This window comes from Rhododendron vialii, chromosome 7a (genome assembly GCF_030253575.1).
Source record: "Rhododendron vialii isolate Sample 1 chromosome 7a, ASM3025357v1".
Classification (NCBI taxonomy): domain Eukaryota; kingdom Viridiplantae; phylum Streptophyta; class Magnoliopsida; order Ericales; family Ericaceae; genus Rhododendron; species Rhododendron vialii.
In genome coordinates, this window is record NC_080563.1 from 37642256 (window position 1) to 37657746 (window position 15491).

At 38.2% G+C, this 15491-nt stretch overlaps 1 protein-coding gene across 1 annotated transcript; it reads left to right on the top strand.

Moving 5' to 3' along the window:
* The first annotated feature begins 635 nt into the window (after positions 1–635).
* On the top strand, positions 636–14339 carry LOC131332984 (anthranilate phosphoribosyltransferase, chloroplastic-like). The gene is made up of 6 exons (XM_058367288.1): positions 636–703; positions 1822–1981; positions 2971–3135; positions 3242–3325; positions 4009–4197; positions 13532–14339. The coding sequence occupies exons 1-6, from the start codon at positions 636–638 to the stop codon at positions 13571–13573; spliced, it is 708 nt and encodes a 235-aa protein (XP_058223271.1). The 3' UTR covers positions 13574–14339.
* Positions 14340–15491: the final 1152 nt, after the last annotated feature.

Genomic DNA, 15491 nt, shown 5'->3' on the forward strand with positions numbered 1-15491 from the left:
TAAAGGCTTGGGTCAAATTCATGTCTAAATTTCGTTATCACAAGCCCAAGCTCAAGATTGGCCAAAGACTTGGGTTGACCTACTAGATCTGAGTGTTTTATCCAGGTCTAGGCCAATTCTTAGAAATAATAAGGCTTTTTAAGTGGGCCTAAATCATTTAAAGCCCAAGTTTTCTTTCCAGACTTGGGCTCGCATGGCTTACAAAGAGAATATGCCTATGATACTCCTCAAATTCAGGCCCAAGTAATGATGGGCCTACTTCTTGAAAAAACGTCACATATGGCCTTTAATTGGCAGGAAAAAGCCTTAAGCTGCTCACAAGCAGCTCAAAGGCCTAGAATATTTTTGCTGGTTAGGTCTGGACAAACTGCTCACAAGCAACTCAAAGGCCTAGAATGTTCTTGCTGAGTAGGTCTGGATAAGCTGCTCACAAACAGCTCAAGGTCTGAGTGGCCACCATCTTTCAGCATGAAGCAAGGCCAAGGACAAGTGGCGTACATGCAGCACTTGAAGCTGCTGGCGAATGACTCATGCAGACCTAAGTAAGCTGCTCACAAATAGCTCACGCAGGTCTGGTTGATCCTTTGTTTCCTGATTCTTCTACCATAAGAAATCATGATGTCGGAACCAATATAATGGTGGGAAGGCCTAGAGAAGTCTCGGTCTTCAACATTGGTGGGCCCAGAGGACGTCCATTCACATAGTAACTTGAGTGTTGAAGCAGCTCAAAAGGCCTAGATGCTGAAGGAGCCGAAATTTCTTTTGCCCTTTTGCAAAATTTTATGCAATAAAGAAGGATTTTTCAGGCCTTGGCCGTTTTCTTATAGTGAAGAGCACGTTTTGGTCAGGGAGCAACCTCTCATTGGAGCATTTTGAAGCAGCTCAAGAGAGCCACATGGCAGCCATGCATTGAAGCATTTGAAGCAGCTGAAAGCCTAAAGCTCCTGCTTATAAATTACAGTTTTGAAGGCCTTGGCAAAGGTCCACGACCATTAAAGCCTACGGCTCATTGCAATTTCATTTTACTTTCAAAAGTTCAGCTTGTACTCAATACAACTTAGCTTAAGTTTATCCTATCTTCCTTGTAATCAGACTTTATTAAATCGTTAATAAAGTCCTTTTATTTCTCTTTTTGGCCTTGCTCTACTTTTCTTTTTATTTTCTAACAACGGTTAGAAAATTTTAAGTCCTTTTCGTTAAAGCAACCCACGAACCATCTCACGGTCTCCACCTTTAGGCTATGCACTTTTGTCCAATTAGAAGTCAGATTGAGACTTCCAGACCTTGATACAAATTCAGAAAGCAATCCTGTTATGACATGCTCGCAACATTAGCCAATTCGATTTTGCATGTTTTGTCACATTTGTTGATTTATTGAGTATCGATCTACTTCTTATTGTTATTGAAAACCTACTTCGATAACAAAGGAAAAGCTATTATTACGGTTCGTACGAGTTGACATAGATATTATTGTTGTTATTCTCCTCCTATATATATCCTCCTCCTCTCCTTCCTATATATAAAGGAGCAATTTTTCGGAGGCCATTTTTTGATTTGGGACTAATTTGCCCCTTTAATTTCTGTCATATTACCAGTGGCCCAACCAAAACTCAAACCATCCGGTTGCCACGTAATTGCTTTCACCTCTTCTACTTATCTTCCTCTGGTTTAGAGAGAGAGAGAGAGAGAGAGAGCTAGGAGAACAAACGTGGCCTCACCCCCTTTCCTTCTCTTCCTCTGGACGTTTTTCAGAGAGGCAAAGTTGGAAACGGAACCCAGCAGTGTCGACATCGTCGTCTCCACTTCCCCCCTTTGCTACAGTTGCTCGGTGGGTGTGACGAGCTATTATAGCTCTCGCTTTCTCTCCCTCTCCGCCTCCAAAGCTGCTGCGTTGCCGTCGTTTTCGTTTGCTCCGGCGAAGCTTAGCCCAGTTAGCGCCTCCAGCAAAGATCGTCGTTGTCAAAAATCATGGTTGTCGCTGGTAAGTTCTTCATCTGGGTGGGTTTCGATGGGTGGCTTGTTGGATTTAGTAGTAATTTCTGGGAGTGGGTTTCGATTTGTGGGAATTGGATGGTGGCTGAATCGGCGTATTAGGGTTTCGTTTGGATAGTGGGTTTCGAATGAGCTTTAAAAACAATTGGGCCCAACTCATTTGGACTGAAACTTAAATAAAATCAATGGCCCGTAGATGCCCATAAATAATACTCCTATATGTGCCAAGTTTGGGTATAAACACTTTCACCCACGACTTCTCCTTTGCCCTATTATAGCTTCTTAGTCACTATTTTATGTTTGGCTCAGATTCTATCATTATTTCCATACGTATTTGTTAATTATTCATTTTTCTGAAAGCCTTTAAGCTAGCTCATCACAGAAGAAGGCATAAGTCATACGCAATTTATCTATAAGTTTGAAAGAGGATCGATGCAGGGCCCCCAAAAGTCATTAGATGCACAGTGGTCGCGCCACGATTTGACAGTGAAGGTGGCACCAAGAAGATCAATATACTAGATGGTAGAAAAAAGGTGCATGTGTCCTAACATTAACCTTTCATAAATACCCTAAAAAAAATGCATGTACTGAACTTTATAACATTTCAGGAAAGACCAAAAAGTCTTTATCTTTGTCTTTGTCTTTAGTATGCTAATGATTTTAGGGATAATTTCTTTACTTTGTAAGTTTGTAGTTTTCTTCCACCGAGACAAATAAGTTTTCCAAATGCAGAACTAGCAAGAGTTCATATAAGATGAAATTTATGTGAAAAATATTCCTATAATAAAGTTAGGCCTCCAAACTTAGCATTAGTCATTTCAGATGCATCTCAATGTAGAAATTCATATGAGGACAATCAAACCTAATTTGAACTCTCCTCATATAATAGTAATTTCAAATCTGTTCACTATGAAATCCGCATATATGCAAACGGAGCCTTGAGCTTGTGTGAATGGACTTTGATTGAACGTTGGGTAGATTGTGGGATTAGCAAGGGCGATGATCAAGTATTCTAGAAGGGTGGAAGGATTGGATGAAGATGGAGTTGACATTGTGGGGACAGGAGGTGATGGCGCCCACACAATGAACATTTCCGCCGGTGCTTCTATACTTGCTGCTGCTTGTGGTGCAAAAGTTGCAAAGGTGAAATTGTTTTTTGTGTCAGCAGTGGGAGTTATATGAATTTTCATTAGATATTTTAGTTCAGAAAATGCAAAAGCTGGCTAGTGGTCTGCAATCTTCGTTGCAGCAAGGTTATCGATCGAGTTCTTCAGCTTGTGGAAGTGCCGACGTCTTAGAAGCACTAGGGGTTATAATTGACCTTGATCCAGAGGTATCTCTAATTTGTGGAAGTAGATCATTTGCTGCTAAATTTGTAGTATTAGATTGCTTTGCAGTTTTTTTGGTATAAGTTACGTGCTTTATAGTAGAATTTTGTAGCCTATAACAACTGAATTCATATGATTCTGAGTGATATACTGTCTAGAATATCCATTTCACCTGGTTCACAGTTAGTTCTATAGCTGTAATATGTTTGCTTAGCTCATTCAAAGCTGCCTCATAGAGCATCCAAAAGTATTGTCTATTAAGACGGTACTGTTGGGAGGTACTTGCTATAGAAAGTTAGTAATAATCACATGCATCAAAAGAAGAGATATAGGTTTCGATTTGCAAATTAGAAACAGTCAAATAAGCCGAGCTTTGCCTCCCAAGTAACAATTTATCCACATTAGATTAGCACTTCCTTGGGAAATGGGGTTATGTCTAAGGTTACCACTTGCAATTGGAAGACCTGTGGATTTTGCACAAATATGGAGTACTTTGAAGTAATATGGCATGTACGTAGTTCTATTTGACATTGTCCTCTTCATTTGAGCACTTTGACGTCACAGAGTTCCATGCTAGATCATATAGAATGAATTTTGTTAAACCTGTTAAGTGAATACTTATAGAATTGGAGAAGTTACAGTCACCTTTTCCTATGCGTGTTTTGTGATTCTTACTTAATGAAAACAGGGGGTGACAAGGTGCGTAAAACAAGCAAGAATTGATTTTATGATCGCTCCCATTTACCGTCCGGCAATGAAGATTGTCGGTCCAGTGAGAAAAAAGCTAAAAGTGAAAACTGTTTTCAACATCTTAGGCCCCATGCTAAATCCTGCATGGGTTCCGTATGCTGTTGTTGGGGTGTACAAGGAAGACCTGGTAAGTCATTCTCCCCACAATTACAACAATATTGTTGCAGTGTGTTTCTTAGATTTGATTCCATTCTTTATGTTTCTGAAAGGGGTCTATGTTTAATTCCTTGGACATGTCTATAAAATGGCAAAAGCACTTCAAAGATTTGGCATGAAAAGCGCACTGGTGGTTCACTCAGAAGGCCTAGGTGAAATGAGTCCTCTTGGTAAGCTGCCTTCCATTGGGTGTAATTAGATGAGGCTTGTTGAGACTTCAACTCCTTAGCTATTGTGTTTAGTTCCTTCTATTTTTCTTTCCTGATTTTGTGCTTAAACTTTTCTCACCTGACTTGAGCATAAATCTTTTGTACTGCAATGAACAGGGCCTGGATTAGTCCTTGATGTTACGTCGGATAATATTCAAAAGTTCTCATTTGATTCGTGTAAGTGTCTTGCTCGTTCCTTGAAATCAATTTCTATTCAATGACCGACCGAAAGGCGGATAAGACTGGGCCACCCTACCCAAGTTTTGAAAATTTTCTAGAATCATATTAGTTTTTGTCTTGCAAACATCAACGTTTTTAAAAGAAAATCTAACATCCATTCATTTCAAGATTTTTTTCAAAAGTTTTCGTAAGAGTCCTCTTAAAGTTCGAAATTTTATGTTAATATGATCTATCTAATCTTATGCTAACGTCCATTTATAACAACACATAGTTGCTGCACATGAATTAGCGCTTGTGAGAGTATTAGTTTTTCTCTTTTTGTATGTTTGGTGCAATGGTGCTTAGTGTTTTGCCTCTTAATTTTATTTTCCATATATTGTTTCATGTTAGTTTCCAATTGTGGTGTGTGCTGTTATAATAATGGAACTCATGCAAGTGGTGATTCAGTTTAGTGAAGTGGGATTAAAGTTGGAAAATGACAGAATAGAAGCCTCCTCCAAACCAACAGATCTTGTCGCGTCTTGTGTAAAACCTGCTCTATGATTTTTGTAAGAATGTTCAGGATGACTTTAGCTACTAAATGGGATAGTACTATATTTGTTTTGCGGATATGGGAATCTATATACGTAGGAAAATGTTGCTGTCGGTGGTATTCATGCCCTGGGGTTATCTATAATATTTTGTGTGCATGGTAACTGATGAGCACTTAATATTGTAGATATCTGATGCGATTAGTCCCGTTTAATATTGTTTTATCTTGCTTTTATTTAGTCTTTATAGCGATATTGCACGTAAGGTGTGTTTTTAGTGTTTTCAGGTAAAATGTGCAAATAAGGCGCATTTCAATGCTATGGATGTCCTAAGTGCTTTCAAGTACCCGACGACCCTGTCGGCCCCTTAAAATTTGTCTAAGTATGGAAAAATGACTTTTAGGAAAAGTATTGATTCTCGATATTAAAAATGGCGGTAATTGATACTTGAATTTTTCTAAGAGTAACTACAAAGTTACAAGGTTTTATTTGAAGAGCAATGTCATGTTTTGAGCCATTTCCTTTTGTGAAAAATGTGCAGTTTTCTGTTTTGTACTAAAAGTGGGGGGGTTGACATTTTGATTTAATTGGAATCTTGAAATTTCGGTAATGCCATTGTTTCTAAATGGGGGGTACTTTCTTATTTTCATTAAATAAATTAAAGTGAAGAAAAGGTAAAAGAAAGGTTTAAAATGTAGTCTTTACTTAACTTTAGAGAATGAAAATAAGATGTTGTGGAGCTCCGGGGCCATCGAGTGTCAAGTTCTGGAGGCTAGCTTTCCTTTCTGAAGATAAGCTCTGCGTATTGATACGAATTAAGGGCCGTATCGATACGCGTTGGTTAATTGGGCAGGCAGAGAGTTCCGTATCGATACGGCCATAAACCGTATCGATACGGGCACGTTACGGGGAAATTGGTCTCTTCAGCTTAGCGATGTGGTATCGATACTTTGCATAATCTGTATCGATACGGGGAGCTCTCGGCCAGATATTTTGCTACTTTTTGGACCTTCCATTAATGGAATAGTTGCTACTTTTGGTATGTTTTTAAGATATTTTATAGAGAGTGGATTTGTTTGTATAAATAGGTTGGAAGTCTTTCTCTCTCACATAGGTAATTTTAGGCTTAAGTTTCTAGTTTTCTCTCTAGGTTTTTCCATTGTTAGTCTTTCAAGTTTTTCAAGTTATTTCCTTAAGAACTCAAGTAAGTATTTGTCTTATGTTAATTTCTCACTTATTAATGTTGTAGCTATTAGTTGGATCTTCATATAAATCAAGTTTATTTCCGTTTTTATCGGTTAATCATGTTTTCAATTCTTAGCATAATTTCTAGTCTTTTCAATATGTGCGAGTAGTCTCTTGGCTAAGTCTTGAGCTACTCTTTCCCAAAGACTTAGGTTGTTATTTGGTTCTCAAACCTTCGGGCTTAAAATTATGGTTTTCGAAATTTCATTAACCTAGCCATTTTGGTCTAAGCGAGGGGTGTTAACTCCTTAGTATGTCGTTTAATCAAGCGGTCTTGGCAAGTGGCATATTGAGGGCTCGTGGCCTCCTACGTGTTAGATACATTAGCAAGAATAGGTTGATTTAATTCCGGTTAATCACATCTTTCGATAAACGAAGTCATTAAAGCTAAATTCTCAGGGCGTGAGCACGCGGTCGTGACTCTCGCCTGAGTTATAATCGAGAACCGGTAACGACTTAAGTCAAGGGTTAGAAGATCCCTAGACTTGCCTCTTTTAGTTTATTAAGCATTTTCCTGGTCTTTTGCCTTGGCAATTTTCACCGTTTCAAAGCATCACCAAGTTGGCCGTCTTGAACGCTGCATTCTACCATATAAAACCTACAATCCGATTAAGTTGTTTTCGATTCTCTGTGGGTACGATCCCTGTCTTACCGGTTTATTATGCTACCGACGACCTAGCCCTACGCTTGGGGTTTTTCTCAACCTTATTTGAAGGCGAGATTGGAAGGCTAAGCATTTTTTGCGCCGTTGCCGGGGATTCTTAATATAGCTTATTTGGAGGTTCGGCAAACCACTGTAAGTACTCCGTTTATTTTTTCTTTGTGTAATTTGAACTCGATTTAGCGGATACCTCTAACCGAGCTGCCAATTCGACTTAAGGTGTAACGAAGCTAGATTGAGCATCAATTTTTTTTTTAATGCATTTTTTTTATAACGTGGTGGTGGCTTAACCCCACGGAACTGTTTTGAGAGAGGTGATGGCATAGCTCCTCTAGCCTGTTTACTTTATGTCTTATCTATCTAATAGAATGGCAGTAGCAAATTGGGAAACACCCCACAAGACTTTGCGGGAGTACCTTTGGCCCAATCAAACTTTCACACTCCACAAGACTTTGCGGGAGTACCTTTGTCCCAATCAAACTTTCACACCCCACAAGACTTTGCGGGATTACCTTTGTCCCAACCAAATTTTCACACCCCCATGCATAGCCACTCATGACGCCAATGTTTTTAAAAGTCATATGACCATTACCTATTGGTTTGATCTTAAGAACCAACTTCAAACTTTTGCCGAAAGAGAGAATGAGTCATTTTATGCATGTTGGGGAAGATACAAGGACTTGCTCAATGCGGTCCCGCATCATGGCTTTGAAAATTTCCAAATGACGAACTATTTTTATGATGGACTTTCTCAAAAGAGTTAACGATTCTTAGACATGATATGCGATGGCAAACTTTTTGAAAAAGAACCCGCTGAAACCTTAGATTTCTTTGATTGGTTGGCTCAAATTTTACACTCTCGGATTTATGCTCAACATTGTCAAGAGTCTAACTCAAATGTCATAGAAGAGGAAATTGAGCCACATATCTTTGTTGAACATGTTAGTTTAGATTGTGACAGCTTCTCAGAGTCTGCTTGGAGTGATGAGCCTATTGATGAAACTAAGGTCCAGAGTTCTCCTCTTATGGATTCCTCTCTTTGTGATGATTCGGGGGAGAAATGTCTCACTGCTAAGGTTGTTTCTTCCGATCTCTCGTATCTTGATCCTTCTCCTGAAGACTTACTCTTTGCTCATGAGATGAACTTGCTTGATGCATCGGGCGTCTACTATGAAGATCCGTTGGCAAAACCTCTCACTGCTAAGGAAATGAATGCCGAAGTGGATTACTTGTATTCTTTGTTGGCTAAACAGGATGTTTATGAACCAATCTTTGAAGAGTTGGAGCCCATGAAAACTACAATTGTCCCTTCGAATTCTCCGTGCCATGATCTTTTCACCGCTAAGGAAATGGATGGCGATGTAGATTCTTTCCACTCTTTGTTAGAAAAACAAGATGTATATGGGCTTAATATTGAGAAGTTACCAATCATAGAACTAATTGATTTTCTTGGTGTTGAGGATATTGACTTGATTTACAATCCTCTCATAGTAGAATTTATCAACAATTTGAAAATTGATTTTGTTTGGGCTTTAAACTTGGTGGAACTTAAATATTTGACACGACTTCGGCAGTTGCGGTACTCAAAGTATCTATTTTTGTGGCATGGTCGGATTCAATTTTTAAAGCAAAGTGTGGAGTGGAGTACTATGTTCATTTTATTAGCTCTCGTTGGCATAATAAGTGTTAGGAGCCCGCGTTTGGATAAACGTACATAAACTCTTTCTTTCTTTCTTTTCTTTTTCTCTTTTGATGGTCCGGTATAGCCACCCGTCTTTAATTCAAAGTTGTTGTATGACTTGCTCTACAACACTATGAGTTGAATATGAGAAGAAAAGTAGTACCCGTGTAATCACGTGACGATTTGGTGGATTTAATTTTACTTGTCAGTTGTTGGGCCTGGATAACATGAGCCGGGCGGTACTAATGTCATTGGCTTCTTAGTAGGTAGTTGGTTCTTAAGTCTTTTGCAGGGTAAGCATGCTACCATACCAGCCTTGCTGGTTTAGGTCTAAAAGTTAGGGTGAGTGAGGCATTCAGGAGCCCTAAGCATGAGTGCGATTACGTGTCGCGGTTGTAAGACCAAGAAAACCCCGGCGATGACCTTGTGTGACTAGCTGTGGTTCCAATGCAGGAGCCGAAAAAGTGAGCCTTAGAAGCAGTTCCAATGACGAAGGGAAGCAATGACAAGAAAACATCCAACTTGGCCGAGGTATACGGGGGTTGACATTCCCCCGAAGGTACAATCTTTTGTTCTTTCCTCTCAATACTGTTGTTCTTCATGTTATGAGGGCATAGCATCATTTAAGTTGGGGGGAGGGATATATATTTGCTATATATATGTTCATGAGACTTGTCTCATTTTTCTACTTTTGGTAAAATTTTCAAATTTTTTGTGCAAATTTTTCCTTGTTAGTAGTAATTTCGCTTGCTAGATACTTTAATTATGCTCAATTGTGTCAATATGGCAAGAGTTATGTATCCCGTCGAATTTGGTTATATGTTTAAATCTATGTCACAAGCATATACATGAACATTGATGAACAAGTTTAGCCTAAAAGTCAAGTCAAGTGTTGTGTATCGCTAGAGTAGAGATTCATTCTTAAGCATCCCATGCTTTTTGCTTTCATTTTCCGCATTTGCGTAAATAATATCTTTTGTTCATGCTTGAGTAGTGTTTATATCTCTTGTGCATCTTGTTTGGAGTTGTTAGCGTACTTAGGAAATAATTCAAGGCAATTTTGCTTGATTAAACCACATAAGAGTCACTTTGTCCTTATTTTGAACCATAGTCCGAGTCTCTTCCGTTGTGCAAACCTAGGTAACCGGATGTTCGGAGGGTTGTGTGTCTATAGTTTTCAATGTTTTAAGAAGGTTTGAGGGTGGTGTGAATGTGATAGAAGTGATTGGGATGCAAAAAGGCGAAATTTGGTACATGATTCCTTATCTCTCCTCTCCCACTACAAATGTTAAAACTCCAAATTTTCATCTCTCTCTCCAAGCCCTCAACATTGGCACCTCAATTTCTCTCATTACAAATCTCACCTCAAATGACCTTATTCCTCAAAGAAAAATCAAAGAAATGCTATAAAAAAGCAAAATCATATCCGAAAGAGGGTTGAATACTATGATGAGAGGATTGGTGTGACCTCTGGGCTAGCTTACATTCCGGAGGAGGAAGAGTCCGATGGAAAGGAGGAGCTCGAGGCTCAATGCCTTAAGGGTCGGATGAGGATGACGACTATGTGTGGCAGAGTCGGTGGTAGTAATTTTAGTAGGACTTATCTAGTAGTTTTTCTTTCTTGTTCGAATCTTTGTTTGGTGTTTGGCCAATATGCGGTCATGCCTTGGGTAGTTTAGGGTCGGTAGTGGCCAAGGGTAGATGAACCATGTAAGTATATGGCCATTACAATTTTGTAGTCCATTTCTCTTTGTATCCAAGGTCGTTATAAGCTAATAAAGTCCTTCGTTGATCTTTTATAAGCTAATTAACTCCGTTTGATGCACGATTGATATTTATTGCTTTTTGAGTATGATTTGTTCCTAGTCTTTCCATACTTGTCAATAATTAGTTTTCCTTTCATTCTTAGCTCTCTTTTGATAGCATGCGTAGCTTTTTGTCTTTGGCTATTGCATTTACTCGCTAGCGCTTGTCATGAGATGTATCTTATATCTCACTGTGTGAAAAGTTGAATAAGAGTGTATCCTTGTGAGTTATGGAGTCGAAACTTGTTGTGGTGTATACGTGCTTGACTACTCTAATATGGCATAGTTTGTTCGTCCTAGTTAATAGCATGTTTGTGTGTGGATTGCACGTACTCGGATTTGAATGGGTGTTTTGGACTCTTGCCTAGTTGTAGTAGTTGAGCAAAATTTTTGTATCTTGAATCTCAGGGAAGATTGCATAGTTTTGTTAAATGCGTTTTGTTTTAGTTTGCTAGGGACTAGCAAAGTTCAAGTTGGGAGGCGTGATGAGCACTCAATATTGTAGATATCTGATGCGACTAGTCCTGTTTAATGTTGTTTTATATTGTTTTTATTTAGTCTTTATAACAATATTGCACGTAAGGTGTGTTTTTAGTGTTTTCAGGTAAAATGTGCAAATAAGGCGCATTTTAACGCCATGGATGTCCCAAGTGCTTTCAAGTACCCCACGACCCTGTCGGCCCCTTAAAATCTGTCTAAATATGAAAAAATGACTTTTAGGAAAAATATTGATTCTCGAGATTAAAAATGGCGGTAATTGATCCTTGAATTTTTCTAAGAGTAACTACAAAGTTGCAAGGTTTTATTTGAAGAGCAAGGTCATGTTTTGAGCTATTTCTTTCTGTGAAAAATGTGCAGTTTTTTGTTTTGTACTAAAAGTGGGGGGTTGACATTTTGATTTAATTGGAATCTTGAAATTCAGGTAATGCCATTGTTTCCAAATGGGGGGTACTTTTTTATTTTCATTAAATAAATTAAAGTAAAGAAAAGGTAAAAGAAAGGTTTAAAATGTAGTCTTTACTTAACTTTAGAGAATGAAAATAAGATGTTGTGGAGCTCCGGGGCCGTCGGGTGTCAAGTTCTGGAGGCTAGCTTTCCTTTATGAAGATAAGCTCTGCGTATCGATACGGATTAAGGGCCGTATCGATACGCGTTGGTTAATTGGGCAGGCAGAGAGTTCCGTATCGATACGGCCATAAACCGTATCGATACGGGTGCGTTACGGGGAAATTGGTCTCTTCAGCTTAGCGATGTGGTATTGATACTTTGCATAATCTGTATCGATACGGGGAGCTCTCGGCCAGATATTTTGTTACTTTTTGGACCTTCCATTAATGGAATAATTGCTACTTTTGGTATGTTTTTAAGATATTTTATAGAGAGTGGATTTGTTTGTATAAATAGGTTGGAAGTTTTTCTCTCTCACATAGGTAATTTTAGGCTTAAGTTTCTAGTTTTCTCTCTAGGTTTTTCCATTGTTAATCTTTCAAGTTTTTCAAGTTATTTCTTTAAGAACTCAAGTAAGTATTTGTCTTATGTTAATTTCTCACTTATTAATGTTGTAGCTATTAGTTGGATCTTCATATAAATCAAGTTTATTTCCGTTTTTATCGGTTAATCATGTTTTCAATTCTTAGCATAATTTCTAGTCTTTTCAATATGTGTGAGTAGTCTCTTGGCTAAGTCTTGGGCTACTCTTTCCCAAAGACTTAGGTTGTTATTTGGTTCTCAAACCTTCGGGCTTAAAATCATGATTTTCGAAATTTCATTAACCTAGCCATTTTGGTCTAAGCGAGGGGTGTTAACTCCTTAGTATGTCGTTTAGTCAAGCGGTCTTGGCAAGTGGCATATTGAGGGCTCGTGGCCTCCTACGTGTTAGATACATTAGCAAGAATAGGTTGATTTAATTCCGGTTAATCACATCTTTCGATAAACGAAGTCATTAAAGCTAAATTCTCCGAGCGTGAGCACGTGGTCGTGACTCTCGCCTGAGTTATAATCGAGAACCGGTAATGGCTTAATTCAAGGGTTAGACGATCCCTAGACTTGCCTCTTTTAGTTTATTAAGCATTTTCCTGGTCTTTTGCCTTGGCAATTTTCACCGTTTCAAAGCATCACCAAGTTGGCCGTCTTGAACGCTGCATTCTACCATATAAAACCTACAATCCGATTAAGCTGTTTTCGATTCTCTGTGGGTACGATCCCTGTCTTACCGGTTTATTATGCTACCGACGACCTAGCCCTACGCTTGGGGTTTTTCTCAACCTTATTTGAAGGCGAGGTTGGAAGGCTAAACAGTAACATCCCTTCGATTGTGCGCAAGCCATTTGATGTTTTTGTTGATGGCATTGAAACTTCTTCAAAATAGACTGCCAAATCTAACTAGAGTAGGAGCATTCAAAGGAAAAGAGATTGGCAGTTTCATAAAAAACAATTGTTTGCATGGCAGCAATTGGCCATGGAAAGTGAAGGAGGGTAATTATGTCTTTTCGTCCCAAGCAAAAAATATGGACCATATCAGGCCACGTAGGTACCTTTCCCCTCCTCAATTTCTTCATATACTAGAGAAATACACAAAGAGAGAGAGAGAGAGAGAGAGAGAGAGAGAGAGAGAGAGAGAGGAGTCAGCAGATGAAAGACACAAGGAGAGAGACGATAGTGTTGGTGGCGATCAGTGGCAGTGGTGGCCGTAGATGGCAATGTAAAGAGCAAATGTCGAGAGGTTGCTGGGCCTCTCTCTCAAATTTTCTAGTTCAGCATGTGTTTTCTATCTACGATATATGGTTGAGAGTTTTCTTTTGTGCTTTTCAATTTTTCAAGGTGACTTTTTAATGACTTGATTTATTCTCCCTTCATTATTTTGGGTGTTCTTACCAAATTTTAATGTCAGAACTCCATAATTTACTTATACTTGTAAGGTTCAGATTATTGATATTGGGGAGCACTATCTGAATTCATTTGTGCTTGATTTTGTTCGGTTTTGTTGTCAGATAGAGAGGATTTTCAGAACATAATGAAGGGTGGAGATGTGTATAAAATCGGAGCCGGTTACGTGTTCTACTTGAGGAATACTACAAAGGGCCAAAGGCTCCATATCGTTTCTAGTATTGACAAGTGTGATGGCTTCGAATGGGGCAGCTTCCACCTACTTTAAAAGTCATTTCATGACTATTGTAAGAAAATCATATGCTGATTTTGTGAATGCTAACATTGTCTTTCCAATTTTTATTTCATAACATGTCTATGCCAATGTTTGGAGAATTCTTTAATGGTAGTTTTGTACCCTTTTGATTTGTGCAGTCTTTCTTTGTCGATGGAAAAACGAATCCCGTGTCTGTGCTTTCTGGTTTCGATGTTGTGACTCTTGCAAATGCCTTCAATGTAAGCATTATGTACCAATGGTTAGACCATAGTGCTATGTAACTATACGTGCACTAATTGATGCAATCCTCACATTTAACATGGCATATGAAATTCTTGTATCGAATTGATATCATTACCACTGTAGTTCATAATCTCAAAATTCAAGGCCACCATTCACAACCTTCTCCCCCTTTTGATCCTATGTTGTTTTCCACTACATTTGTTTGTCTGATCACCTTCTATGGGGTTTTAGCAAACATTTTCTCAACTACTTAGTCGCATAATAAGCAAAAGGATTACTTGTCTCGCATATGCAAAGTGCATATTATAGGTTTATATGTACTGTGCCTTCGTACCTATTACCGACTACTTCTTACAGTTCTAGCGATGCAGTTAAAATCCAAAAAAATTACTGCCCTAGGACATGACTTCTTCTCTTCGACGGGCATGGCATTCGTGCCTTGCACGAATGAAGAACCTAGTAGTACTATAACGTTCATAAAATCTACATAAATAGATACATACTCTATTATGAAAAATCATATGACCGTTACGTAAGTGATAAATATTTAATATTAAGCTAGTATCGAATGTCAATACCGACAAATGATTAGATATTCTTCATCATGCATAAACTAAGTTGATTTTCACCACATACACATGTTTTTATGCCATTTCTTTGCATAAGGATGAAAAATTACGTAGCAAATATATATGTTGGTACCATATTAATAGCTATTGTTAGGCCCTATTTTTACTAACAAAAAACACTAAAAATTTAACGCATTTTACCATCTCGTTTTTACTAACAAAAAAGTTGTCAACAAATTTTTTTATTGCTATAATAACTCTACTCACAAACCCATCAATAACTTATTCATTATCGGAAACAATTTGGCATTTCTCAACAACTTATTTACTACCAGAAACACCTAACAACTTCTCAATTAAAAATAAAATTCTACAAATTTTTCATTAGTTGGTGATTAATACACCAACTAATTTATTTAATGCACAAGTCAAATCAATCTCTACGTGTTGTCCTTATCTTCAAATGAGATCCACACATGTTGATCCACATTCACTTTACAATCTCTCCGTACAATTTTTCAAACACCCTCATCGAATTCAAACCATAAACTCCTCACTAGCCATGTTAGATTTTCTTAACGTAAAACCAATTGGTAATAGGTAGTGTAACCTCTAGAATATATTAATCAAGCTTGGGTGGCTTAAATAAGCGATGTAGGACAAGTTTAACACTCCCCCTCACGTGCAGCCCAGATGCATGTGGAGGTGACGAAAAGACAAGGAGCTAAGCGATTGATTCGGACAATAGAGATGACAAAGACTTTCCTACGAGAGATAAGATCACCCAAGACCTAACTTTGTCAGACGAAGATAAGAAAATGTGTATTTGATTGAATGAATATAAAACTATACAACGGGTCATCTATTTATAGTACAAAGTGAAGAGACCTAATTAGGGAAAAAAAATAATCCTAATTAAATAATTACAATTCAATTAATCATAATCACGGAAATCATAAGCACATCGTAATCAAATCATGATATATGATTACGATATTCT

Bases quoted from the DNA above. Each gene is read 5' to 3' on its own strand.
- LOC131332984 (XM_058367288.1), top strand. From the start codon at position 636: ATGGTGGGAAGGCCTAGAGAAGTCTCGGTCTTCAACATTGGTGGGCCC. The intron at 3,136-3,241 runs GTGAAATTGTTT...TCTTCGTTGCAG, and splicing joins GTGGTGCAAAAGTTGCAAAG to CAAGGTTATCGATCGAGTTC. The intron at 3,326-4,008 runs GTATCTCTAATT...TAATGAAAACAG, and splicing joins TAATTGACCTTGATCCAGAG to GGGGTGACAAGGTGCGTAAA.